The 27,920-nt window shown below is 45.4% G+C and overlaps 2 protein-coding genes across 3 annotated transcripts in view; one reads left to right on the top strand and one right to left on the bottom strand.

Annotated features, from left to right (window-relative positions):
• Positions 1-105: 105 nt before the first annotated feature.
• selenou1a (selenoprotein U 1a) lies at positions 106-27,920 on the top strand. 2 transcript variants are annotated; one of them, XM_063035819.1, is made up of 6 exons: positions 106-260; positions 1,148-1,292; positions 4,411-4,502; positions 25,522-25,662; positions 26,357-26,521; positions 27,402-27,920. In XM_063035819.1, exons 2-6 carry the CDS (start codon positions 1,148-1,150, stop codon positions 27,513-27,515), a joined length of 657 nt encoding a protein of 218 aa, XP_062891889.1. In that variant the 5' UTR covers positions 106-260; the 3' UTR covers positions 27,516-27,920. The 2 variants fall into 2 exon arrangements, with proteins under 2 accessions (XP_062891889.1, XP_062891890.1); XM_063035820.1 differs by having other exon boundaries at positions 205-329.
• The window catches only part of LOC134339372 (uncharacterized), a 70,064-nt gene continuing 52,067 nt past the window's right edge, over positions 9,924-27,920 (bottom strand). Inside the window, exon 2 of the mRNA XM_063035815.1 lies at positions 9,924-14,870. Coding sequence (XP_062891885.1) covers positions 12,347-14,152 — 1,806 coding nt within the window. The 5' untranslated portion in view covers positions 14,153-14,870 and the 3' untranslated portion in view covers positions 9,924-12,346. The remainder of the gene's footprint in view (positions 14,871-27,920) is intronic.

The following is a 27,920-nucleotide window of genomic DNA, read 5'->3' as shown; positions in this document are numbered from 1 at the left end:
CGATTGGCTACCATCAGTTCTGCCTCTGCAAACTTCGTCCGCGATTGGTTACAGTAGGTGGCTCCGCCTTTACGCCGGCCACCGTGATTGGCTGGAGCGTCTGGTCCCGCCTCTCAGTCTGACCGCCGGGACTGTCCACCCAGCTGCCCCGCTGCTGCCGCTCCATTTGACTGCCGGCCCCGGGCTCCGGGCGGGGGTTTGCTTCTCCGGCCGTGAGCTGTGATCGTCGGCCCAGTTACCAGCGGCTTGGCAACCAGCAGGTTGGGAGCTGGGCTCGGCTGTGTTTCTTGAGAGGGTTTTGGAGAGAGGGGCGACAAGAAGACGAGCAGGTGGACGGTGGGAGAGAGCAGGGGATACTCTGTGTGTGAGAGAGAGAGAACGGGGGGGGGGAGAGAAGATTGGTATGGTAATTAGAATTGTTTTTTATTTGTTACATAAAGTCTGGCGTTTTTTCAAGGACATCAGAACAGTGCGATGTGGTTAGTAGAAGGCAAACCAGTAAGGGAGGGCAGAATGAGATGCGACATTTACACTGGAAGTGCTGGCAGGTAGACAGTAACGTTCTAGACCATACCGCGGCAGATCAGCAAATCGTAGGAATTTATTAAAACAGAAACTGAGCCGGGTGCTGGAGTTGGAAAAGAGAGGAAGGTGGGAGAGTGAGGTGGGGGCGAGCGGGGGAGAAGGAGAGGGGGAGGAGAGGAAGAGAGAAGGGGGAGGAGGCAGGGGGGAAGGGTAGAAGAGGGGAGGGGGAGAAGGGGAGGGGAGGAGAGGGGGAGAATGAGGGAGGAGGGGTGGGGAAGAGCAGAGGGGGAGGGAGAGGGGGAAGTGGGAGGAGGAGAAAGGAAGGAGGAGGGGATGTGGTAGAATAACGTGGGAGGCAGTGGGAAGAGGACAGTGAGTGGAGTGGGTTGAGATCGAGGAGATTGGGGTGTGAGGCACTAGAGAAGGGGGATGGGGGCATTTGTGGATGACACAGGCAATCAGGAGGGGGCAGGTGCAATGGATGTTGCATTGTTGGGAGAAGGCAGGCAGTATAGAATTAATGGTGAGGGAGTGGGTGAGGAAGGAGGGGGTTGGTGAGAAGGTTATATTGTATTTATTATACTTTCCTGTTGTTTATATCCTCAAATATGTTGATTTGAAGATGGCTCTGTGGACCATAGGCATCGGTGCCCTGGGAGCTGCAATCGGTGGTATATTGCTGGCGAACACTGACATTATGATGCCCAAGCCAGAGTCTGCATCACTGTCCTATTTGTCAGCGGCTGACCTGAGGACGCTGGATCAAGGCAAGTGTAATATTCACCACACATTGTAGTCTTTCTCATTTCCATTCCCACAGTGGCTCAACCTCACATGGTCTCCCAGCAACTGGATTGTACCTCCAAATTCAAAGGCAACTTCTCTCTGTCTGTTATACGACTATTGAATGGTTCCCTTGTTTGATGGACTCTTGACCTCACAACCTACCTCATTATGGCCATGCACCTACTGCTCTTTCCCTGTAACTGTGATACTGTTCCTCATTCAATACCATCTCAATATACTGATGTGGTGAATGATGTAGTGGGCAGCATACAACACACAGATTGTCCCTGTACCTCAGAACACAAAACCAATTTTAAAAATTACCAACTTACCCTTGAGTGGTCCTACCCTATCGTTAGTTAGAATGCCTTGGGGTTTACTTTAATCCTTGCCAAGGATGTTTCATGGGCCCCTTTCGTCTCATCCTTCCTTCTCCTCTGGTTCCTTTACCTACCTTGTGCACCCTATCCAATCCCAGCTTCCAAAGCCTTGCAGATGCTTCCTTCCTAACTAAACTAACTCCATCTTTCATCATTCAAGGTTTTCGAACCTTGCTATCCTTGTCCTCCTTTCTCACTGGACCAAATTGAACACTTTGCAGCTGGACTATAAACAGCCTCCACATGTCCTACTTTCTATGAGATTGACTCTTATTCATGGCTATCTTAAAGCTTAAGGAGTCATGATCATTATTTCCTAAGTGTTCACCCACTGACAGCTTGCTTACCTGTCCAGGCTTATTTTCCCACTAGTTGAACTATCCACATACAGCTTCTAAGAACCTTCTTGGACACAGCTAACAAACTCTGCCCCATCTAAACCTTTTGCATTAACCAGTCTATGTTGGGGAAGTCAAAGTTGGCTACAGTAACTGTTGATTTTGTTTCCTGAGGCAAATCTCAAGGTTGTATAATTTATATATTCTTCGATAATAAATGTACTTTGAATCTTGCTCCTCCGTGTCCTATGGCTATTTGGAGATCTATAGTATAAACCCATCAAGAGTGATGGCACCTTTTTTACTTTTTGAGATCTACCTGTATTGACTCAGTTGATCAGGCCTGAGTTTTTTCCCCTCCGAGTTCAGCTGTGATATTGTCCCTCAGTAATAATGCAACCCCTCGCTGTCTCTTCTAAAACATTGAATATCTAAGCAAGCAGTCCTATTCCCCTCTCAACCAGTTCTCTATAACTGCCAAAAGGTCATAATTCCATGTATTGATCCATGCTCTGTTCATAAGCATAGACATAGGAGTAGAAGTAGACAATTTGTTCTTTATACAAGATATTAAGAGGAATAGATAGAGTGGATAGCCAGCGCCTCTTCCCCAGGGCACCACTGCTCAATACAAGAGGACATGGCTTTAAGGTAAGGGGTGGGAAGTTCAAGGGGGATATTAGAGGAAGGTTTTTTACTCAGAGAGTGGTTGGTGCGTGGAATGTACTGCCTGAGTCAGTGGTGGAGGCAGATACACTAGTGCAGTTTAAGAGACTACTAGACAGGTATATGGAGGAATTTAAGGTGGGGGGGTTATATGGGAGGCAGGGTTTGAGGGTCGGCACAACAATGAAGGCCGAAGGGCCTGTACTGTGCTGTACTATTCTCTGTTTCTATGTATACTTGCATTGAAATAAACGCCTCAGTCTCTATCATGTTGTTTATATCTGCTAGTCTTGTCTGTCTGACTTCACAATATTGCTGCTCATGACATTTGACTTGGCTTCAATCCATCTGTAACCTGGTGCTCTGGTGCCCATCTCCGACCTTTAAACTTTGCGAGGTAGCAGCAGCAAACCTCCCTGTCAGGATAGTAATTCTGTTGGAGTTTTAAGGTATAAGCTGTCCACCTATTTCAGATCAGCCCTGCCCTGAGGAGCTCTGATCTAGAACCCTGAAACCCCACCCCTCACCCCACCTGTTTCTCAACTATACGTTCATCTGTTCTTTCTGTTTCTACCCTCACTAGCAAGTGGCACTGGTAGCAATCCAGAGATTCTACTCCAACAGAATTTAGGAAAGAGCAAACAATGTCATTTTTCTGTCCCTCTTTCTCTGTGGGGAAAACTCTTCCTCGCCTCCCCACAATGCTTTATACATTAATTCTAACCCCTCTGTTAAGAGAATTTGATGCTTCCTGCTGTGTGTTGCACAATATTGATGGTGGAGTGGACTGCGAAGGTTGTTTAAGATTACAAAAGAATCTAGGTGAACTGAAAAATGGGTAAAGTAATTGGAAATGGAATTTAATTCCAGCAAATGTCAGTGTATTCTTCGGGAAGCTAAAGCAGGGCAGGTGATGTAGCCAGTAACAGAGCTCTCAGGAGCGTTGTGGAACAGAGACCTCGGGGTACAAGTACATAGATCCCTGAAAGTGGAAACACAGGTAGTGTGGGAAGCATGTGGCATGCTTGTCTTCAACAACTGAGGCACTGCATAGAAGGATTAGGACATCTTGTTCCAGATGGGCAAAATCTTGGTCAGGCTGCAGCTAGAGTATTGTGTGTCGGTCTGGCCAACACACTGCAAGAAAAATGTGATGACGCTAAAGAGGACGCAGAAAAGATTCAAAAAAGAGGTTCGTAAACGCAGAATACTCTGCAGATGCTGGGGTCAGAGCAACACTCACAGCACGCTGGAGGAACTCAGCAGGTCAGGCAGCATCCGTGGAAAGTTGCCTGGATTAGTAGGCTTGAGTTATAAGAAGGGAGATTAAGAGACACTGAAGGCTCAGGATACTGCAGATGCTAGAATCTGGAGCAACAAAGAATGTAATGGGAGAATTCAGTGGGTGAAGTCACATCGGCAAGAGGAAAGATATTGTCATTTCTTGTCAAAACCCTACAGAATGGGAGTAGGTTTTTGACCCCAACCATTATCTTTTCCTTTCCTCCCACAGATGCTGCTTGACCTGCTGAGTTCCTCCAGCAGATTTGTTTGTTGGTAGGCTGTTTTCTACTTAAGAATTCAGGTCACGAGCAGCCCTCGGGGATGGAACTTGTCCCAACCTGGGACTTCCCTGTACTGTGTTATTCACCAACTTCCTGTAAAGATCTTTGCCTCTCATTCAATGGTTTAATCACCATTTATATTGTTTCCAGAGGGGCGTACATTTAAAGCAAGCGATCTGTGGCAGCACAATGGAGCAGTAATCATGGCGGTTCGAAGACCAGGATGATCTTTGTGCCGGGAGGTATGGAGCGAATTCTTTTTCCTTTAGTGCCTTTTAAGTGAACTCTGTTTAATTAAGGACCCAACTGGTCCTTGCTGATCAAGATTCATGTCAAAATGCTGGAGGTACTCAGCAGGTCAGAGTATCTGTGGATATGAATGAGGAGTCGAGGTTTCGGGCCGAGACCCTTCATCATGGCCAGTTGGCCCTAACTCTCTCTCTTGCCATCCTTGAGCACTGAACTAAACTGTTGTCAGCAATCTTCACAAACATGTTCAATCACTGTTTTAAACTATGCGCTGATACAGAACATAGGGCAGGACAGTACAGGTCGAGGACAACAGCCCACAATGTTGTGCAATGAAACCAATTCAATTAGTAATCAACTGTCCAACTAAACTAATCCCCACTGCCTACAATGTCCATATCCTTCCACTTTCCTGATATTCCTGTGCCTACCTAAACATTTCTTAAAAGTCTCTACTGTTTCTGCCTCCAGGACAACAAGGGAGGCTGGAAAAATCATTGCGAGGACTACACACTACAAACCGCCTTTTCCAGAGTCACCCTCCTGCACCCAGACTCCTGCAGTTTGCAGCCTCACAGAACAGTGGTGGAACTGGCGCTGGAAAGGGTCTTGTGGATCTTGCAGTTTATGCTCAGTGGGAATGTGGTACGGGACAGGAAGGCGGGTATTGGAAGGCACTCTTCTGCCCGCATCCTGGGCCTTTCCAGCCCTCTACCACTGCAATATCTCTTTCCAGGTTCTAAACAAATTCTGACCCGATTACTTCTGCCTGTTGCTTTTATAAATCTTGCCTCTCTGCAGCAATTGCTGTTCAGCAGTGGTCTCTCAGCTCAGATTTCACATGAAAATGGGGCAAGCAGCTGCTAAACAATTAATTTCTAAAGAACAGAAGTACTTTGCTTTTACCGAAGGTGTGGTTGGACAACCACAAATTGGTGTGGGTGACCCAAGGCCCATCACAACATAAACTTCCTGACAGTGAGTTCATTAAGGTGACACCTCCCTTTCCCTTTGCTGAGCTCTGTTTAAATGAAACCACAGCACTAGCTCCAAGAGCAGCTGTTATCCCTCAGCCGTCAGGCCCTTTGAACCAGAGGGGGAAACTTAACTTACCCCAATGCGGAACTGTTCCCACACCCTATGGACCCGTTTTCAAGTGCTCGTCATCTCTTGTTCATGATATTTATGTTCTTTTTTTTTAAATTCATTATTATGTTGCTTTCTTTTTTCTTGTTGTATTTGTAGTTTGTTGTCTTTAGCACGTTGGTTGTTTGCCAACGCCGATTCTATTGTAACACGCACAAAATGCTGCAGGGACTCAGCAGGTCAGGCAGCATGGAAAAGAGTAAGCAGTCGTCGTTTCAGGCTGAGATCCTCCTTCAGGACTAAAGTGATGTATTGGTTTCTTTGTATTTGCACCGGTATTGTGTCTCTTTGTATTTATTGAGAATGCCTGCAAGAAAATGAATCTCTGGCTTGTGTATGGTGACATTTTTTATTTAATTTTTTATTAAGTGCAATCGTGAACAATAGCCAGATCAGAAATGCTGATCAAGTCAACTGGTTCCCAAAGAGAATTTTGACAGGCCAATCAGATGGTTCACTGCTGCTCAGCGATAGAACCCAAAAAAATCATATGTACAATTAAGAAACATTTAAAATTAGTAGAAATACTGGGGTCATGATGATCATGATGAAGTCTGCTGGAGAGAGACATTTATACACATGCTGTCCTCCATAATTCAAAGAGATTGAAGGATAAGGTTGCAGGGTGACAAAACGTGGCAGGAGCACTTGGAACTAAAAAGTAATCCCTACTCGGAGAAAACAGCACCTGTTCTTTCCGCACTGTTCTCCAGCAGTTTAAGGACTAAGTCCAGCCGGAACATAACTCACAAGTGCTCTTGAAAGTCAGGTATTAACCCTACCTACCAACAACCGAGCATTGCCTTCCTGGTCCCCTTCATGATAGCTTATGAAGAAGCACATGACTTCCCTCCCAGAGATGATAGGAGTTTGTGCACTCAACTCTTGAAGGCTTGGACTGCATCGTCGCTGATGTTTCCAACCACAGCATCCGGAAGGCTGTTCCAAATTCTGATAGCACGGTGAAGGAAGCTTCCATCCAGTGTGTAGGTTCTCGCATCAGGCATAGAAACAGCATGAGCAGACATAGGTAAACTCGATTGTGTGGTGCACCGTCTCTCATAAGGTGAAGGCAGCATGGCGCGAGGGTCTGCGGGGCTGTGGCTGGTGTGAATTTTGTATAGCACAGTAGCTGCAGCAACCTGTCGTCTGTGGTGTAAGCTACTGATGGCCAGCTTCTCACGAGCTGTGGCTTCATCTACACCTCTAATCCTGAGGGCCTTTCTTTGAATGGACTCAGGCTGGCTGAGGACACTCTGTGAGGCATTCATGCATGATAAGCAGGCATACTCTTGTGATCCTTCGTACATATTGTACTTTGATAATAAGTTAAGTTTGAACTTTGAGCTTTGAAATTCCACCCCGTGTACACCAAGTAGAGAATAAACCAGCTATGGAAATGATTTTATTTTTTAATTTTAGCAAGGAGTAGGCCCTCCCAGCGCTTTGAGCCATGCTGCCCAAGGGCCTGGGCATTCCACAGGAGGACATAGAGAGATTCCTTCCAGAATGGTGCCAGAATTGAAGTCCGAACTGCAGAACACCTCGAGCTGTAATAGCATTGCGCTGGCCACTGCACTGCTGTGGCACCCACGGGTCTCGAGGAGTTAATCCTTCAGGAAAGGTAGCACAGAATGGGTTTAGCTTTCAACTGTTGTAAAAAAAAGGATAATAAGGAATTTCCTTTCACCATGTGCACGCTAGCAGCCAGATCAACAGACAAGTCTTTCTTGAGAACTTCCCCTCCATCAAAGAAGCCAGTGTTCAGCCAACTTAATTCGGTTCACATGATTTTTAAGAAATGACTATGAGCACACTGGATACAAAAGCACCACTTCCCAGCAGCAGTGCTCAAGGTCTGTGGGTCCACGATTATCTGTGCCCCTCACGAAACAGGCCTGGTAGAGCAGCAACTTTGAGATGTACCCAACAGTGTGCGAAATTCCAAAATATGTCCTGTTTACAAAAAGCCAGACAAATCTATTCTGACTAACTATAAAATTGTAGAAATACTTCCTGAGAAGTCTGTGAATTCAGCAAGTCAGCAAGTCACCAATCACTTTGACAAACTTCTGTATGCAGTAGGGAGGGACTCAATGCATTTCAAAGTTCAAAGTAAGGTTTATGATCAAGAGTACATGCATGTCACCACGTACAACCCTGAGATTCATTTTCCTGTGGGAATACTCAGCAAACCTATATGCTCATGCACTTTGGCAAAAGGAATAAAGGCATGGACTATTTTCTAAGTGAGGAGAAAGTATAAAACTGAGGTGCAAAGGGACCTGATAGTGCTCATGCAGAATTCCCTAAAGGATAAGTTGCAGTTTGAATCAGTGGTAAGGAAGTCAAATGCAATGTTAGTACTCATTTCTGAGGACTAGAATACAAAAGCAAGAATGTAGTACTGAGGCTTTATAAGGCACTGGTTAAAGTGCACTTGGCATATTGTGAGCGGGTTTGGGCCGCTTATCTATGAAAAGATACGCCAGCATTGGTATACGTCCAGAGGAGATATGAGAATGTTTACAAGACTGAAACAGTTAACATATGTAAAGCATTTGATGACTCTGGGGCTGTACTCACTGGGGTTTGAAAGAATAAGGGAGGGGATCTCATTGAAATCCATCAAATATTGATAGGGCCAGATAGAGTGGATGTGGAGAGCATGTTTCCTGTAGTGGTGGAGTCTAGGTCCATTGGCACAGCCTCAGAATTGAGGGATGTGCATTTAAAGCAGAGGTTGATGGTTATTGAATAATCAGGCATCAAAGGTTACAGGGAGAAGGCAGGAAAATGGGATTGAGAGGGATAATAAATTGCCAAGACGGAATGGCAGAGCAGACATGAGGGGCTGAATGGCCTAATTCTGCTCCCATGTCTTGATCTTATGGTCCAAAGTCACTGAAACGTGGAGCACTCAAATGTGCCCCTTCAGCCCATGCTGACAGTCTGCTCATCTACACTTCCTCCATTTCCCCACATTCGAGCCAATATCCCTGTACATCTTTCCTCTAAGTACTTGTCCAAATTCCGTGACCTCCTTCGGCAGCTTGGGTCAGACGTGCACCACCCTGTGTGTGAAAACATTTGCCCCGTGCATCTCCTTTTAAATTTCTCCACTCTCAGAAGCCTGGCCTTGGAAGAAGATTCTGACTATCCATGCCTCTATGTGGTTACCCCATCAGCCTCCTGGGTTCCACTGAAAATGAACTCTCTCCTTATAACCATAATCTTCCTTTCCATGTGATGTTCTGATGAATTACTTCTGTACTTTCTCTTGCTACCTCATCTCTGTAGTGTGGCAATCAGAACTGTGTACAGGACCAAAGATTTGTACATCTGCATCATGGTTGGTAATTGATGCAGGAAGGTTTGTGGATGATGTCCACATAGATTTTAGTAAAGCATTTGACAATTTCCCAAGTAAGAGGCAAATCCAGAACACTAAGATGAATGCGATCCACAGTCACTTGGCCATTTGGATTCAGAGTTCTCGTGCTTCTGGAACATACAGGGTTTGATGGGGCATTTGGCAGGGATCCGTACTGGGACCTCTGCCTTTTGAGATATAAAAAGTAACTTGGGTGAAGTGGTAGATGGGTGGGTTAAGTAAGTTTGCAACCAGTACAATGGTTGGTGGTGTTGCAGAGAACATAGATGATTCCTAAAGAATAGAGCAGAATATAGATCAGTTGCAGGTTCGAATTTAATTCAGCCAAATGAGAGGCATTGAAATTTGGGAGATCAAATGTAAGGGGACAGTACAGTGTTAATAGCTGAACCTTTAACAGTGTTAATGAGTGGAATGATCTTGGGGTCCAAGTTCACAGCTCCCTGAAAGTGGCTGAGCCTTGATGGGGTGGTAAAGAAGGTGTATGGCATGTTTGCCTATGTTAGCAGAGGCAGGAAAGACTGCTTCATAAAACTCTGGTAAGGTCATATATGCCGTACAATATTGCACTGAATTCTGGTGATGTCATTATAGGGTGTGAAGATTTTGGAGAGGGTGGAGAGGAGTTTTAAGAAGATGCTGTCTAGGTTAGAGGGCATACGCTTGTAAGGAGAGGTTGGACAAACGAGCTGTTTTTTCTTGAGTATTGAAGGTGGAGGGGGAGATCTGATAGAAGTTTATAAAATTGAGTAAGGAATAGAGTAGGTGTTTAACATCTTTTTCCCAGGATTGAAATGTTTCATATTAGTGGGCATGTGTGTAAGCTGAGGGGGTGGGGGGGGGAAAGAGTACAAAGGAGCTGTGGGAGGCAAGCTTTTGTTTACATCGAGAGTGAAATAGGGCTAAGGAGACCTTCAGCATATGAACGTGAAGAGAAGGGAGGGATGAGCCCAATGTGTGGGCAAGTGAGATTAGGTTAATTAAGAGTCGGGTTTGGTTTGATACAATATTGTGGGCTGAAAGAGCTGTACAATACTGTACAATAATCCCACTCAGGATCAATAAAGTACTTATTAATCTATGCTTAGCTTAATTTGCAATAAAAATTACCTTATAATAAAAATGGAGTGCTTCTAACCTGTAAATACTTTACCTCAAAGTTATTCTACCAGGTAATACCAAAAAAAAACTTCCTCTCATCCTCCTGTTTTCAAAATTTACAGCTGTCTTCTAGGCCCTGTTACGTACCCCGTAACTGGGTTGCCAAACCAGCAGAAATGGATCACTCAGTTGGAGTCTGGAGTACTAGAACTAAGAAAGTTTTATTAAAGAAACAAGCAACACAGTAATCGAAAGGATAATAAATGCAACAGTTCAGCGATGATAAACACACATGTGCTCAGAATTAAGATAACAGCATCAATCAAGCTCTATCGTTGTCTAGGAATAAATGACCAAATTTCAAAGTGACTCAAAGTTCAGTCCAGTTTAGTAGTTCAGTTCGCAGTAATCGTTGCCATGGCGATGGACAACGTGGGGGAAGAGAGAGAGAGAGAACAGGAACAACTGATCATTCAGACACGGCTTCACTCACAGACCGGTGATATGGCTCACAAGCAGCTTTTGGGCAGGTCCTTGGTGATGTCACCTGAGGTCACCGACTGTGACCCCTCCTCCAGATGCGGTCGATCCTCTGCAGTGAACCCGGCACCCAGGCAAGGGCGGACACACACCGGGTTCCCGCTGATCGTACCTTTCCACCCTGGCCGTTGTCTGGTACTTCCCACCAACTCGTGAGAGGCGTACCGCTTCCAGGGTCTCGTTACCTCGGGTGGCGTGTGTGTCCTGCCTTAGCAAACCGGTCCCTTTTTATCCCCCTGCTGGGGTATCGCCTGTCCATCACTTCAGACAGTTCAGGGTTCAAAGGGGGAGCCGCTCCAGACAGCTCTCTACACATCTCCAGGTGCTGTTTCATTGTGTCCCTTATCTCTCTCTTGAAGACAGGTGACAGACCAACTGCTGATCACACAGGACAGCTAACATCTTATATACGTGTATTCGTCACACTTCCCCCCTTTAAGGATTTTTACCGGGAGGTAAAAATTACAAACATGAATACATTATTTGATACACGCACAAATATACATCTTTATCAGCTATTTGGCTAACACAGCGAGTTTGAAGCTGTCAACACCTTGACAGACAGTCATCACATTTTCTGTTCCTTTTATATGTGTTATTAATAATCCCTTAGACCAGGCTCCAACTCAGCAAACTTCATAGTGGCCAAAAACACTGATGAATTGCGATCAATGTAACCTCTCATTTGGCTTTGTCCCGGACCACAATAACAAGGGTCGTCCCATTCCGACTCAGTTTTCTCTCGCAAGGGCTTAGTAGGAGGGGGACGGGTATTGACCGCAGAGTTATTGCAAAACTTCCTGCAGTACCCCACCATCTCCAAGAGCCTTCTGAGGGCCCTCTTGTCTGTCGGGGTTGGGAGGTCAGCGATAGCCTGCACTGTAGCTTGCATCGCTGCCAGCTGCCCCTGTGTCACCACAATTCCCAGGTAAGTGACCCTCGTGTGGCCGAATTCATTTTTTTCAAGGTTCACTATCAAGCTGGCTTCAGACAGCCGTATTAAATTGCCAATACACACCTCTGTGTTCATCAGCCCTTTAGTCACTGAATTACTCATTATATATGAGTGTTCTTTACTAGGCTGCCCTATTGTAACAGACATCACCCAACGTCCCAGTTCTTTGCATTTCCTCGGGACAATCAAACACACGGGTGCGAGTCATTTAATTACTTCTTCTAAAGATTCGCTTTGTTCGGGGATTAAGGGAGAGACCTTATCAGTAGACCTGGCCAAAACAATAGCCTTCTCCCATCTGATCGATCCCATACTAATCTGTTCAAAATGGTTTTTTTCTCTTATCAGGGGGCCCCAAGCTTCATTGATTTCCACGCTAACACCGACTGGGTTTGTTAGCATATCAAAAGCCTGTGACCGTCTCAGTTCGCGTCAGTCATGATCAATAACATTCTTCCCCCTGGGCAGCCGGTAAATCTCTTTCATGATTCCACCAACTGTTTCCTCCAGCACCGCAAAATGTCCACCGGGGGGTACCTCGTGGGCCATGTTAAAAACCTCATCCCCATAACTCTTTTGCACCACCCCCCATTCCTCATCTGCGGGTACTGTACTTGATTTCCCTTTTTTCCTTAGCACTTCCTCCTCCACACAATAGCTTGTCAAGGCTGTGTCAGAGAGAGCGGTCTCTGCCAAAACCATCAGCCCCTCGTCTCGCTCCTGCGTCTGCACAAATTCTTTCCTGGTACTGCTACGTCCGTCCCAGCTCCCTCACTACCTCTTGTCTCACTACACCCCGTCTCATACAAGGTTGGCAGAAACGTTTCAGCTAAATTCACTATCGCGGTCCCGTGATGAACCTGTGAGTCCATGGGCGGGGCCTCAATGCTGGCAGGCTGACCTGTCAATCTCACGACTGGGAATACGATTCCCCCGTCGAGGTCATTACTGAGCAAGACTTCCACGTCTTTCATCGGTAATTCGGACCTCACCCCAATCGTGACTGGTCCAGAGACCAGGTTGCTCTGTAAATGTATCTGGTGTAAAGGGAGTGACTCTGTCCCTTCCCCAACACCTTTGATCTCTACCTCCCCAGTCTGGGTCTCTGAGCTAAACTCTAATACACTCTTCAGTATTAGTGACTGACACGCTCCCGTGTCTCTCCAGATCCGCACTGGAACTGGTTTTAACCCCTCCTTCACTGACACCAATCCGGCCGAGATAAACCTCTCGCGCCCTTCCTGGACTTTTTCAGACCTGTCCTTCCCTAGCGGTTCGCTTAACAGCTCGATACAGCCATTCAACATTGCGGTTTTTCCTTTTCCCGTCTCCTTCTTTGGGGCAAAGCACCTGGACGCAAAGTGTCCGGCTTTCCCACAATTATAACAGACGACCCCAGGAGACTTCCTACCAGACTGCTCCCGGTCTACCTTATCCTTTTCACTAGTCCCTGGCTTACTTTCTGACTTTTCCGGCGGACTCTCCCCGCCGTCCTGAATACCCTTCTGGTAGCCTTTACTCGGGGCAAACTTCATTTTATGCGTCAATGCATACTCATCCGCTAACTTAGCAGTTGCGGCTAACGTGGCTGCCTCTTTCTCATCGAGGTAGGGTCTCATACCCTCAGGGACACAACCTTTAAACTGCTCAATCAGGATCAGTTGTAGCAGTCTGTCATAATCCCTCTCTACCCCCTTCGAGGCGCACCAACGCTCACAATATATCTGCATCTCACGGGCAAACTCCAAACACGTGCGGTCCCACTGTTTCTTCGCATTCCGGAACCTCTGCCGGTGTGCCTCCGGGACCAACTCATAAATCCTGAGGATGGCCTCTTTCACCACCTCATACCTCTGGGCATCTTCCGCGGACAAAGCTGAGTAAGCTTGTTGGGCTTTCCCTTTTAGTACACTCTGAAGTAACACGGCCCACTTATCCCTCGGCCAGTCCTGATTTATAGCCACTTTTTCGAAGTGGAGGAAGTACCGATCCACGTCGGTATCGTCAAATGGGAGAACCAGCCTAACCTCCTGGGTCGCCCGGAACCCTCCACCTTGGTTCGGCACGAGCCCCTGCTCGGCCCTTATCTTTAACTTCTCCAGCTCAAATTCCCTTTCCCTCTGTTTCTCCTCTCTCTCCAACTGTCTGTCCCTCTCTTTCTCTTCTCTCTCCAACTGTCTGTCCCTCTCTTGCCTTTCTAACTCTCTCTCCTTCTCTTCGTGTTCTAACTGCCGTACCCGGAACTCGTGCTCGAGTCTCAGTTTTTCAAGCTGTACCTGTACCACGTCTCCAGCAGGTTTTTCAATAGACACCACCCCCAGCTCACCTTGGGGAAACACACCTTTAGATACATAGTGCTCTACAATAGCTCTGTGTATCTCCTCTCTCCTCATTGTCGCCTTCACCTTAGCAAGATTCAACCGTTTGGCCACAGCTATCAATTCCGATTTCCTGGCATCCTCTAATGCCTCCAAGGTCGGCGCCTTTATAAATTCCTCAGCCTCCATTTCTGCTGTTTGTCTTTTCTTTCTTTCGGGAATTTTAACCCAATCAATTTACTCCGTCCCAAATTTAGCGTTCAAAATCCCGGATGAGAACCCCACTTATGTTACGTACCCCGTAACTGGGTTGCCAAACCAGCAGAAATGGATCACTCAGTTGGAGCCTGGAGTACTAGAACTAAGAAAGTTTTATTAAAGAAACAAGCAACACAGTAATCGAAAGGATAATAAATGCAACAGTTCAGCGATGATAAACACACATGTGTACAGAATTAAGATAACAGCATCAATCAAGCTCTATCGTTGTCTAGGGGTAAATGACCAAATTTCAAAGTGACTCAAAGTTCAGTCCAGTTTAGTAGTTCAGTTCGCAGTAATCGTTGCCATGGTGATGGACAACGTGGGGGGAGAGAGAGAGAGAACAGGAACAACTGATCATTCAGACACGGCTTCACTCACAGACCGGCGATATGGCTCACAAGCAGCTTTTGGGCAGGTCCTTGGTGATGTCACCTGAGGTCACCGACTGTGACCCCTCCTCCAGATGCGGTCGATCCTCTGCAGTGAACCCGGCACCCAGGCAAGGGCGGACACACACCGGGTTCCCGCTGATCGTACCTTTCCACCCTGGCCGTTGTCTGGTACTTCCCACCGACTCGTGAGAGGCATACCGCTTCCAGGGTCTCGTTACCTCGGGTGGCGTCTGTGTCCTGCCTTAGTGAACCTGTCCCTTTTTATCCCCCTGCTGGGGTATCGCCTGTCCATCACTTCAGACAGTTCAGGGTTCAAAGGGGGAGCCGCTCCAGACAGCTCTCTACACATCTCCAGGTGCTGTTTCATTGTGTCCCTTATCTCTCTCTTGAAGACAGGTGGCAGACCAACTGCTGATCACACAGGACAGCTAACATCTTATCTATGTGTATTCGTCACAGCCCCCTGAACCGATCAGTAATGGGGCAACTTTTTTTTTCCTTTGCCCCTAAGGGAACAACACCAACTTGTCTAGCTGAAATGTTCTCATCGCTGGAGCCATTCCTCTCTTGAATCTTAATATTGAGTTGAAAGCCAACAATGATTCAAAGGTGAGGTACAATCCAGTTGCTGGGAGACCATGTGAGGGTTGAGCCACAATGGGAATGGAAATGAGAAAGACTACAATCTGTGGTGAATATCACGCTTGCCTTGATCCAACGTCCTCAGGTCAGCTGCTGACCGATAGGACAGTGATGCAGTCTCAGGCTTGGGCATCAAAACATCAGTGTTAGCCAGCAATATACCACTGACTGCAGCTCCCAGGGACCGATGCTTACCGTCCACAGAGCCATCTTTAAATTAACGTGACATTTGAAGACTTAAACAACAGGAAAGTATAATAAATGCAATAAAATTATAATCACCTCACCAACCCCTGTCTCTCATTCTTTTTCTCTCTCCCTCACCATCATTAATTTTTTTAAATTTTTAATAAACTTGATTGAACCAACACATTATCTAGAGCACAAACATACAATTACATACAAACATTCACATGATCTACATACTTTACAACACCCCGCAGTGTAGATTTACATCTATTTTAAATAAAATCACAGTCCTCAGTAAATCAACTCGGATCCAACATTTTACCAGGCCCCTGTATGGTCCTTTCACTGTACCAGGTACACTATAACAGGCTTCCACCTTTCCAAGTAAGAGTCCATTTTCAGTTGTAAACTTGCAGTGATATTTTCCATACAGTTCACTTCTTTCAGTCTCTGTATCCGTTGTTCCAAAGTGGGTGGGCGAGATTTAAGCCAGTTGAGTTATCATTTTGTCAGCAATCAGAATCAAGGCTCTTAATATGTATAGTTTATTCTTCTATAATGCAGATTGCGGGAGGTTGCCTAAAATTAAATGACTAGGTTCTAAGGGTATACATGTATCTAAAATCCTTCTTATTTCCTCAGTAACCTTGTACCAAAATTTCCTTAATTTGGGGACAGTCCCAGAATATATGTGCAAAATCTCCCACTAGGCCACAGCCTCTCCAGCAAAGTCTGCTGTATTTTTCTGCACATAATGATATTACTAACGGAGTTTTAAAGTACCTCATCCTTATTTTCCAAGCAAATTCCCTCCAGTTGGGAGTCGTGGCATAAATGCTTGAATAGTCCCAAGACCTCTCCCACTCTTCCTCTTCTATTATAATATTTACCTCCAATTCCCACTTATGTTTGACATCTAACGTGTTATCCATTGTATCCAGGTGTTTTTTTTATATACAGACAAGATACAATTTTCTGGGATTGCGACTTACCCATGATGATCTCTATCCAAAATTTTTCTAAGTTATTTGGCTGTATTTTAAGATTGTTCCATTCTTTGTGTGATGTAAGGTAGTGCCTAATTTGGAGGAATCTATAAAAGTCATTTGATACAAGGTCAAATTCAGTTTGGAGTTGGGGGAAAGATTTGAGCGCCTCACCATCAAACATTTGGTCCACAAGAACCAGGCCTCTTTGCGCCCACCTGTTAAAACCAGAATCCAGTCTTGCTGGAATAAAATCTGAAATATGTGCAATTCTGGTTGCCCTTGATATAGCCCTTGGAAGATTTAATTTTTTCCTAATTCTATCCCATACTTTCAATGTATAGTTAACCCATTCATTCTGAGACTCAACATTCGTCCACACGTTTGGATTTAAAAAGGGAAGATCTGCTAAAGATAACTCACCAATTGAATTTTGCTCTATGCGAACCCATCCTGAATCCACATCTTCTCTGATCCATGACACAGTTGCTCTTAATTGGGCAGCTCAATAATAGGTCTTTAAATGAGGCAAAGCTAAACCTCTCTGTTTTTTATTTGAGTATAACACTTTTAGTCTCACCCTGGGCCTCTTTTTCTGCCATATAAACCTACTGATAAGTCTATCCAACATTTTAAAAGCAGATATAGGAACTATTATGGGTAGAGCGCTGAAAAGAAAAAGAAAAAGAAACTTGGGCAAAATAGTCACCCTGATCACTTCTACTCTACCTATCGGCAATAAAGGAAGCATCTCCCAATGTTCAAGATCTCTCCTCACTTGGTTAATAAGTTTAACATAATTGGCTGCAAAGAGTTGGGAGGAACTATGAGGTAAACTAACCCCCAAGTATCTAAAGCCCTGTTTTGGCGAACAGAAAGTCACTTCATCATCCACTTGGCCAGGTCCCTGTAATCATTATAGCTTCAGATTTCGCTTTGTTAACTTTGTATCCAGAGACCTTGCCATAGCTTCTCAAGCATTGCATAAGCGGGGGAACTGATGAAAGAGGGTTCTTTTTAAAGGGAAGAATGTCATCTGCAAATGAAGCTGTCTTATGGGTTATACCTTTATCTGTTATACCCTCAATTTGTTCATTTTGTGTCATTAACTCAGCCAGTGGTTCAATGCTTAAGGCAAATAATATCGGGGGTAGGACACTCCCCTGTCTGGTTCCCCTTTACTCTCACCCTGGAAATTGGATCGCTATTCAGTGTCTTCATCCAACTTCGAAATGTTGCATTAAAAACTATAGTCTAAGTATATCCAATCCACTGTAGCAAATGCCTTCTCGGCGTCTAAGCTAAAGAAGCATTGAAGCGTGGAAGGACCTCTGTGCTAAAGACTGGATATTTAAAGCTCTTCTAACATTATTTGCTCCCTGGCGGCCTGGTATAAATCCAGTTTGATCTGGATTAATCAATTTTCCTATATCTTTCTGTAGTCTCTTTGCTAAAGTAGAACAACGAATCTTCACATCCGTACCAAGCAGGATGATTGGTCTATATGAACTGTGCTATAGGGTCCTTTCCATCCTTGTGGATTACTGATATGATTGCCTCTGACCAGCTCTTTGGGGGGGGGGGGGGGGGGTCATGTTCATTCAGAGCATAATTGGAAAACTTTACATAAAGCTGGAGTAAGTTCTGTTGTAAATATAGAACTCACCCGGAAATCCATCCGTACCCAGAGATTTATTATTTTTTGAATGCTTTAATAACATCTTTTATTTCTAGTTCTGAGATTGGTTGTGTCCGTGAAACAGTCTCACTTTCTGAAAGTTTGTTTGTACAGATGTCTCTAAAAATTTCGTCCAGCTTGCCTTTATTTTCTGGTGGGTCCGAAGAATCATACAGATCTTTATAGGAGGCCCTAACTGCCTCTGCTACGTCGTTTGGGTTCGATACCTCGGAGAGAGTTAAGGGATGTCTAATTTTTGGTACAACTCTGTTAGATTGTGCCTTTCTCAACTGAAATGCAAACAGACGGCTGGCCCAATTCCCTATCTCGTAATACTTTTGATTTGTGTATCTAAGTGCACCTTCCGCTTTATACGTGAGCAACTCATTCCAGGCATCCCTGCACTTTTGGAAGTTTTTCCAATCATCCTTGTTCAGTGTTAATTTGTGCCTTTGTTCTAATCTTTTTATTTCACTTTGTAACTAATTATATTTTTCGTTTCAGTATTTTTTCATTTGAACAGCCACATCAATACATGTTTCCCTAATCACAGCTTTTGCACAGTATCGAGGGGGAAACCTCCCCATTGCCATTTGTCACAAAATATTCGTCAATGCATTGTTTTAGTTGATTAAAAGAAGAGGGGTCCGTCAACATGGAAACATTGAGTCTCCAATATTTGAAATGCCGCTCAGAGCCTACTTTCAGTACAAGCCTAACAGGAGCATGATCTGACAATGTAATGGGTTCAATAACACATTCCTTCACCTGATGTAGATTCTTCTTTGGATGCAAGTAAGGCCAGTTCTTGAATATGAGCCATGGGCTCTTGAGATGTGACTAAAACCCCTGGCACCTGGATTCAATGCTCTCCAGCCATCAACTAGCCCAAGCTCATCCAACATAATTTTTACTGCTTTAGACTTCCTGCTCAGCGGTTCCCCGTTCCCAGGTAATTTATCCAAACTCCTATTAAGAATACCAATTAAAGTCTCCTCCGACTAAAACAGTACCTCTAGCTTCCCTGGCAAGTAATAAAGCTACTTCTTTTAAAAAAGATGGAGGTTATCTTCACTCGGTACATAGATGTTCATGATAGTAAACTCTTCACCTCCCATCGAGCCCATAGCTAACACACATCTACCCTGCTTGTCTTTAACCCCTTTTTCCACCACAATATAAACTGATCTGTTAATTAATATTGCAACTCCTCTCTTTCTCCTATTAGGGCAGTATGAATAATAGACTTGATCTACCCACTCTCTTTTTAATTTTTTGTGTTCCGTGTCTCCTAAATGTGTTTCTTGTAGTAGAGCAATTAAGTTTTATCAACAGAGCCAATTTTTTCCCTTTTAATGGGGTTATTGATTCCATTAATGTTATAACTAATTATGTTCAAAATGGCCATGATACAGTATATCACTTACTACATCACCACCCCCCTCCCACCTTCAACCAAACCCAGCATTTTTATAGTATACACGAGGAACTCTGCAGATGCTGGAATTTCAAGCAACACACACAAAAGTTGCTGGTGAACCCAGCAGGTCAGGCAGCATCTCTAGGAAGAGGTGCAGTCGACGTTTCAGGCCGAGACCCTTCGTCAGGACTAACTGAAAGAAGAGATACAGATTTGAAAGGGGGAAGGGGGAGATCGGAAATGATGAAATCTGAATTTTTATAGTATAATAACTGAAAAACTTGTGATGACCTGTCAATTCCTGGAGAACTACTTACAAAAGAATGTAACCCACAAGGTATAACAAAACCAAAGAAGACTTCCAGAAACCCAGCTGGTCTTTTTAAATTCCTGGTAAAACAAATTGTCATAACTGCTTTTTCTCTTATCAAGGTCAACCCCTGACAATAATTAGGCAGAGAGTAATGACCCCTGCTTCTCTCTGGGGAACACGCACACGGTGCTATCATAGCTACAAACAACAGAGAAAACATATCCCCCTGGTTGAGTTGTTGCCCTCCCTAGGTGATTCCTTTTCCTTTTCTGTCTGCTTAACAAAATTTAGCTCTCTTCCCCCCCCCCCCCACCACGAAACTGCATTGTATATCAAAATGTCATTGCGCTGGTAAACAGCTGTACATGTTGGTGAAGACAGTTAAATATTACTCACACCCAGAAATTATTAATCAGTCCAAAGAAGACACAGTTCATAATACCTCAAACACGAGGAAATCTGCAGATGCTGGAATTTGAAGCAACACACACAAAATTGCTGGTGAACACAGCAGGCTAGGCAGCATCTCTAGGAAGAGGTACAGTCGACGTTTCGGGCCGGGACCCTTCGTCAGGACTAACTGAAAGAAGAGATACGGATTTGAAAGGGGGAGGGGGAGATCCAAAATGATAGAAGGCTGGAGGGGAGGGGTGGATCTAAGAGCTGGAAGGTTATATCCTCTCATATCCCTTTTGCCAATATTTCTCCCTGGGCCTCTCCTCCTATGATCCTCCCATATCCCTTTTGCCAATCACCTGTCCAGCTCTTGGCTCCATCCCTCCCCCTCCAGTCTTCTCCTATCATTTTGGATCTCCCCCTCCCCCTCCCACTTTCAAATCTCTTACTAGTTCTTCTTTCAGTCAGTCCTGACGAAGGGTCTCGGCCCGAAACGTCAACTGTACCTCTTCCTAGAGATGCTGCCTGGCCTGCTGCGTTCACCAGCAACTTTCATGTGTGTTGTTTGTAATACCTCCTCCATTGAAAGAAAAAAAATATAATCGTCCTCTTCTTATGTCAGGAAAGCTCTCACGTCTGCCTCCGACAGCACAGTGCTCCCTCCTCCTCGCCCTCCGCTGCACCTGCTGTACCTCGCTGATGAGTCACTGCTCCAGCTTCTCCCCCCCACTGACCGGCACGGAGATGCCCAGGTTGTTCAGTGTAGGTAAAGCTTCAATCAAGGAAGGAACCGTCTTTACTCCAGCATCCGAGTTTATTCTCAGCTGCGCTGGGAAGCGACAACTTGCTTGCTCACCTTTCTCCTTTCGCTGTTTGATCACGGTGCGGACTTTTGCTCCTCTTTTCTGGCCCTCAGGAGAGTAGTCCTGATCAAAATAGATGACTCTGCCTTGGAACATAACTTGTTCTTGTGCCCATGCTTGACGCAGTACTGCCTCTCTTACTGTATAGTGCAAGAAGTGTACAATGACGGAGCCCGCTGATGCAGAGGGCGCCGGCTCTGTGATCACAGATCAGTGGGCTCTCTCAGTGAGCCCTCTGACAGCCAAAGCGTCGTTTTAATTAACTGTTTTGACAAACCCCACCATATCTCCTTTCTCACTACCTCAGGTATCTGATAAATTCTTAGGTTGTTTCTTCGTAAGCGGATCTGGAGATCATCGCAAGCCGCGGTGAGAGCGGCTTCTCGCTTCAACAGGTATTTAAGTGCTCTCTCATGCTGGAAACGTGCGTCCTCGTTAGCAGTAATTCTAGACTCAGACTCGGTAGATTTCTGCTCAAGTTGGTCCAGTCGCTCCTTCAGGTCTGTCACCGAGGTCTCCAGTCGAGGTAGAGATGCTTTGGTGTCCGAAAATGACTCTTTATTTTTCTTTGCTCAGCTCTTTCAACTCGCATAGTATCACGGCCATATCTTTCTCCTCATCAGCTTTGCTAGCTTCAGCCTGTTCTGGTGCCAGCTGTATCTTTTTGTCTTTGCTTTCTCTTTGTATTTCTTGTTTTCCAGCGTGTTATGAAGTCTGAGATGCCATACTCTTGTTCTTCTACTCTTTACTTAGCAAAAATATCTTTCATAGATGGCCAAAAATAACTTAACAGCTGTTATTCCTCATGTTTCATGGGAGGGAATTCCAGGCAGGTCAACACTGAATTATGGCGTCGCCGGAAGTCCCTCACCATCATTTCTACTCCACCTGTCTTCTCCCTACATCTCCACATCCATTGCCTGTGCCATCCACTCACACCCCACCTCCTTTCCCCATCTGTCCATCTCACATTGCCTCTAATGTCCCCTTAGAGGGTGTCTGTCCCCAACCCTCTCCCCCCACCCACCCACCCACCCACCCACCCACGAACTGGGCAAGTTGCAGAATTTCGTCCGGGCGATTAGCTTCAAAGTAAGTGTGCAAAAAGACAAGTCTGGTCTACGGGTTGATATTCTTAACTGGAGAAAGGCCAATCTTTATGGTATGAGAGAGGATCTGGCAAGTGTGGATTCGGGCAGGCTGTTTTCTGGCCAAGCAGCGCTTGCTAAGTGGGAGGCCTTCAAAGGTGAAATTTAGAGTACAAATCTTGAATGTGCATGGCAGAATAAAATATAAAGATAACATGTTATGGAACATTGGTTATCAAGACATATTGGGGCCCTGGTTAAGAGGAAAGAGAGATGTATAGCAGGTGTTGACAGGTGGGAACAAATGAGGCGCTTATGGACTATAAGGAATGCAAAAGAACACATAAGAAAGAAATGAGGAGGGCTAAAGGAAGGTGAGGTTGCTCCAGCAGACCGGGTGAAGGAGAATCCCAAGGGATTCTACAGATATGTTAAGTGCAAAGGGATTGCAAGGTACAAAATTGGTATTCTGGAAGATCAGAATGGCAATCTATGCCTGGAGCCAAAAGAAATGGGGAAGTTCTTAAAAGGATTTTTTTTTTTTTTTGCATCTATATTATTCAGGAGATGAACACAGAGCGTATAGAAGTGAGGCAAAGCAACAATGGGGTCATGGACCTTATACAGATTACAGAGGTGGAGGGTGTGTGCTGTTGTGAGGCAATTTTGGATGGATAAATCCCCAAGGTCTGACAAGGTGTTCCCTCTGACCCTGTGGGAGGCAAGTGCAGAAATTGCAGGGGTTCTAGCTGAGATATTTAAACCACCCTTAGCAAAAGGTGGATATCTAATTTTGTTCTGCTGTTTAAGGAGGGTTCTTAAAATAAACCAGGAGTTATAACCTGGTGAGCCTGACATCAGTAGTGGGAAAGTTACTGGAAGGTATTCCAAGGGACTGACTCATAAGTATTTGTATAGACATGGACTGATTAGGGATTGTCAACATGACTCTGTGCATGGTAGGTTATGTCTAACTAAGTTTTATAATGCATTTTGAGGAGGTTACCAGGAAAGTTGAAGGCAAGGTAGTGGATGTTGTCTATATGGACTTTAGCAAGGTGTTTAGCGAGGTCCCGCATGGGAGAATCGTTAAGAAGGTCAGTCACTTGACATTCAAGAAAGGTAGTAACTTTTGTAAATTATGTCAGACATTGGCTTTGTGAGAGAAACGTGAGAATGGTGGTAGTTGGTTGCCTTTCTCACTGGAGGCCTGTAACGTGACTAATGGAATGCTGCAGGGATTGGGGCTGAGTTCATTTTTGTTTATCATCCAGATCATTTATTATGGATGACAATGTGGTGAACTGGATCTGCAAATTTGTGGATGATACCAAGTCTGGGGGTGCAGTGGACAGTGAGGAAGACTATCAAAGCTTGCAGCAGGATCTGGACCAACTGGAAAAATGGACTACAAAATGGCAGATGGAATTTAATGCAGACAAGTGCAAAGTGTTTCACTTTGTGTATGACCTACCCTGCTTGGTCCTACCAATGAATGCTAGTGGTAGAACAAAAGGACGTGGGAATACAGATCCATAATTGATTGAAAGTGTAGATAGAGTCGTAAAGAAAGATTTTGGCATTTCTAGTCCATGTATGATTACTGGAGATGGAATGCTATGTTGAAGATATAAATAAGGCCGAAAGAGTACAGAGAAATGTTACAAGGATATTGCTGGGTCTGGAGGACCTGAATTATGAGGAAAGAGTGAATGGGTTAGGACTTTATTCCTTGGAATGTAGAGGATTGATGAGAGACTTGATAGAGGTATACAAAATTATGAGGAATATAGATAGGGTATATGTAAGCAGGCTTTTTCCACTGAGTTTGGGTTGGACTACAACTAGATGTCATGGAGTAAGGGTGAAAGGTGAAAAGTTTAAAGGGAACTTGAGGGAAAACTTCTTCACTCGGAGGGTCGTAAGAGTGTGGGACGGGCTTCCAGCACAAGTGTTGCATGCAAGCTTGATTTCAATCTTTCAGAGAAGCTGGGATAGGTATATGCAGATGGTAGGGGTTTGGAGAGCTATGGTTCGGGTGCAAGTCAACAGTAGACACTTTAAGTGGTTCTGCATGGACGAGGTGGGCTGAAAGACCTACTTCTGTGCTCTAATTTTCAATTACTCTTACGTCCACCATCCTTGACTCCATGAGAACAAATCTCAGCAATGTACTCTGGCTCCTCCCTTTCCATCCTACAACATTCCAGTCAGTCTCCCCTCCCAGGTTCCAGACTGAATCGGTGAACTCCCTTTCTTCAGGGAGATGGCAGGACTCTGCTAATTCTGGCTGTTTTTCACACAGAGACAAAGTGCTGGTAATACCCAGTAGGTGAGGCCGCATTTGTCAAGTCTCTATCCACCCTTACCAATTTTTATCTATGCACAATAGGAAACACCCTATCTGGATGCATAACAGCTTGGTATGGCAACTACTCTGCCCGTGACTACAAGAAACAGCAGAGATGCAGACACAGCTCAGCACGGCACAGGAACTAAGCTCCCCTCTATGGACTCTGTCTATACTTCTCACTGCTCAGTAAAGCAACCCCACTCACCCACCCCAAACGTTCTCTCTTCTTCCCTCTCCTGTCAGGTCGATGATAAAAAGAAAGGATTGAAGAAGCGTCTCGGCCTGGAACGTCCTGAATTGCCCTGAAGGAGGGTCTCAGCCTGAAATGTCGACTGATGTATTCATTTCCGTAGGTGCTGCCAAGCCTGCTGAGTTCCTCCACACTTTGTGTGTGTGTGTGTGTGTGTGTATTGGATTTCCAGCATTGGCAGAATCTCTTGTGTAAACATTACACAAGCCTGAAAGCACATAGCACTGGGCTCAAGGACAGCTTCTACCCGGCTGTTGTCAGACTGTTGAATGGGTCTCTCTATTATAATATGGACTTTGACCTCACAATCTGCCACGTTATCTTGCACTCTATCGATTGCCAGGAGACAACTTTATCTGCAGCTTTTACACTTCATTCTGCATTGTTACTCTTTTTCCTTGTTCTACCTTAACGTCCTGTATAATGATTAATCTGTTGACAAGGAAAGCTGTTCACTGTGTACATGTGACAATGATGAACTAATACCAATGAACCGATGCTAATATCTGTGGCAAGAGTTAATGTTTCTTTATCAAACTCCCTTCTCTCTTTTCCCACAGATGCAACCTGAGCTGCTGAGTATTTCCAGCATTTTCTAGTTTTATTTTATCTTTATTTTTCAGTAAATTACTGGTACAATGCTCTCTGGGATGCGCGTTCCCAGTCTCCTTTCAGTTTCCTTTATACCTCATGCTGGTTTGACTTTTGTTGTGTCTTCCTGCAGGAGGCTGCAAAGATCTCCTCCCTGAGACCCCAGCTCGATGAGTTGGGTGTCGCTCTTCATGCAGTCGTCAAAGAAAACATCGAACCTGAATTGGAGGCCTTCCAACCCTATTTCAAAGGAGAGATCTTTCTGGATGTCAATGTATGTACTGGATGTCCAATTGTTGGGAAGTAAGGGGAACAGTTATCGGGGCAGTCACTCCCCACGAGAGGAATGGGGAAGAGAGGAGTGTTGGACAACGGGAGCACAAATTGGAGTTTCATGTTGAGTGTTAGTGGCTTATCTTGCATTTCCCTGGGACACAGCTTGGCTCCCTCATCAACTGAGCTCAGAATTGTTTTGTGCCCCCAAGTTTGGAACAAGGATGGGCCTTGGCAAAACCTGGCTCCGCAGATGCAGACTGCACGCAGCTGGAATCGGTGACAGTGGGCTGCGAGGAGGTCTGAGCTTGAGTCAGTCGGGTGACTATTAGGTGCTCAGATGCAGCAGGGCAGAGGAAGCATCACTTCTTCCCAAAGTTTCTTCCCCACTCTTGATTGAGAACATGGACTACCAGGCCAGCAGAGAGCTGGTGAGATGAATGTCTTTCCAATGGCCCCCCCACAGCATCCAACCCACACCCACCGTGACCATAACTATGTGGCAGTGAACCAACCACCATATCCCTCCTCCCCACTTGCACATTTATCTGTCCTGAACATCGCACTGCCCCCATCCCTGCCCTCCCATTCCCACGTGTTCCCTCCTACCACACTTGTGGGCTCCCACCCTCACACTCCCTCCTACCCACCCTCCGCACCCTGTATCCTCACTGTAAACGATGCTCCATTTGCAGAAACACTTCTATGGTCCGAGGAGGAGGGTGCTGGGACTGATGGGACTCGTCCGTCTGAGTGTCTGGAGGAACCTTTTCCGAGCCTGGCGGAACGGATTCACCGGGAACACTGCTGGAGAAGGATTCATCCTGGGAGGAGTGTTCGTCATCGGACCTGGGGAGCAGGTAGGGGTGTGGCACAGAGTGGGGGAGCAGGTGGGGGAGTGGGACAGAGCCATACACATCCATTGAAGCTGGTCAAAGGTTTAGATGCCATGATGAATGTATGCAAAAACCTAAGGAAGTAGAGGTAATGTCATGCTTTCTTCATAATTGCACTGCTGTGCTGTGCCCAGCACAGGTCCTCTGAATTTAAAGTTGCTGGCCCTCTCCACCTCTGATCCTCGGCTGAGGACTGGCTCGTGGACCTCTGGTTTCCTCCTCCTGACGTCAATAATCAGCTCCTTAGTGTTGCTGACTTTGAGTAGAGGGTATTGTTATGGCACCACTCAGCCAGATTTTCAATCATTTCCCCCTATATGCTGATTCGTCCCCATCTTTGATGACAGTGGTGTCATCGGCCAACTCGAATATGGATTTGGAGCTGTACTTGGCCTCACAGTCTTAAGTATAAAGTGAGTAGAGCTGGGGTCCAAGCACACAGCCTTGGGGTGCACCTGAGCTGATGCAGATCGCGGTGGAGGAGAAGTTGTTGGAAATCCAAACTGACTGGGGTGTGCAGGCGAGGAAATCGAGGAGCCAATCGCACTAGGAGGTACTGAGGCCATGGTCTTGAAGCTTATTGATTTGTTCTGAGAGGATGATGGTACCAGTGCTGAGCTGTAGTTGATGTAGAGCATCATGATGTAGACATCTCTGCCGGGCCTCGCACGCAAGTGCAATTATGAAGAGACTGCAGCAGTACCTCTACTTCCACAGGGGTTTGTGTAGATTCAGCCTGACATCTAAAACTTTGAGGGTGTGTAAGGACAGAGGAAGCAGGAAATTATTTTGACAGAATGCTGCCTCGCGCTTGTGCTGAAGTGTTGGTGTTTTGCCCACGCAGGGGGTCCTGTTGGAGCACCAAGAGACGGAGTTTGGTGATCATGTTGACATTCAATCTCTGCTTGACGCTGTTGGACAGATTAAACCTGGGAATGAAACTAAATCCGAGTCCTAGAAAACGGGAAAGGTCGATTGATGAGAGAATGGTCAGCACGAAACACACATCACACAGTAACCAAAAATTGAAACACAACACTCAACAAACTAACACAACACTAAGCAAGTCACTCAGTCCCCAATGATGTAAGTGCAACACTATGTACTGGACTATCTGGTGCCCAGCAGTCCAGAACCTATCATTTGCACTGGTGAGCTGACAGAACCTTGATCGGTTATCTACCCCCAAACACCGTTTGCCCCTCTGATCTGCACGGACTCCTGGCTTTTGCTGTATTCATGAAGGTCTGATGGTAAAAGTTTCTATCAGATCTGATGCTCACCAAGCCAGTCAGGAGAGTCTGATGCTAAACATTGTTGGTAAATCAATCGGCACAATAAAGGAAACATTGTCAAGTGGAAA

The sequence above is a fragment of the Mobula hypostoma genome, chromosome 29, assembly GCF_963921235.1.
Source record: "Mobula hypostoma chromosome 29, sMobHyp1.1, whole genome shotgun sequence".
Taxonomy (NCBI): Eukaryota; Metazoa; Chordata; class Chondrichthyes; order Myliobatiformes; family Myliobatidae; genus Mobula; species Mobula hypostoma.
Note: the sequence above shows the minus strand (reverse complement) of the source record. Positions and strands in the feature narration are given on the sequence as shown.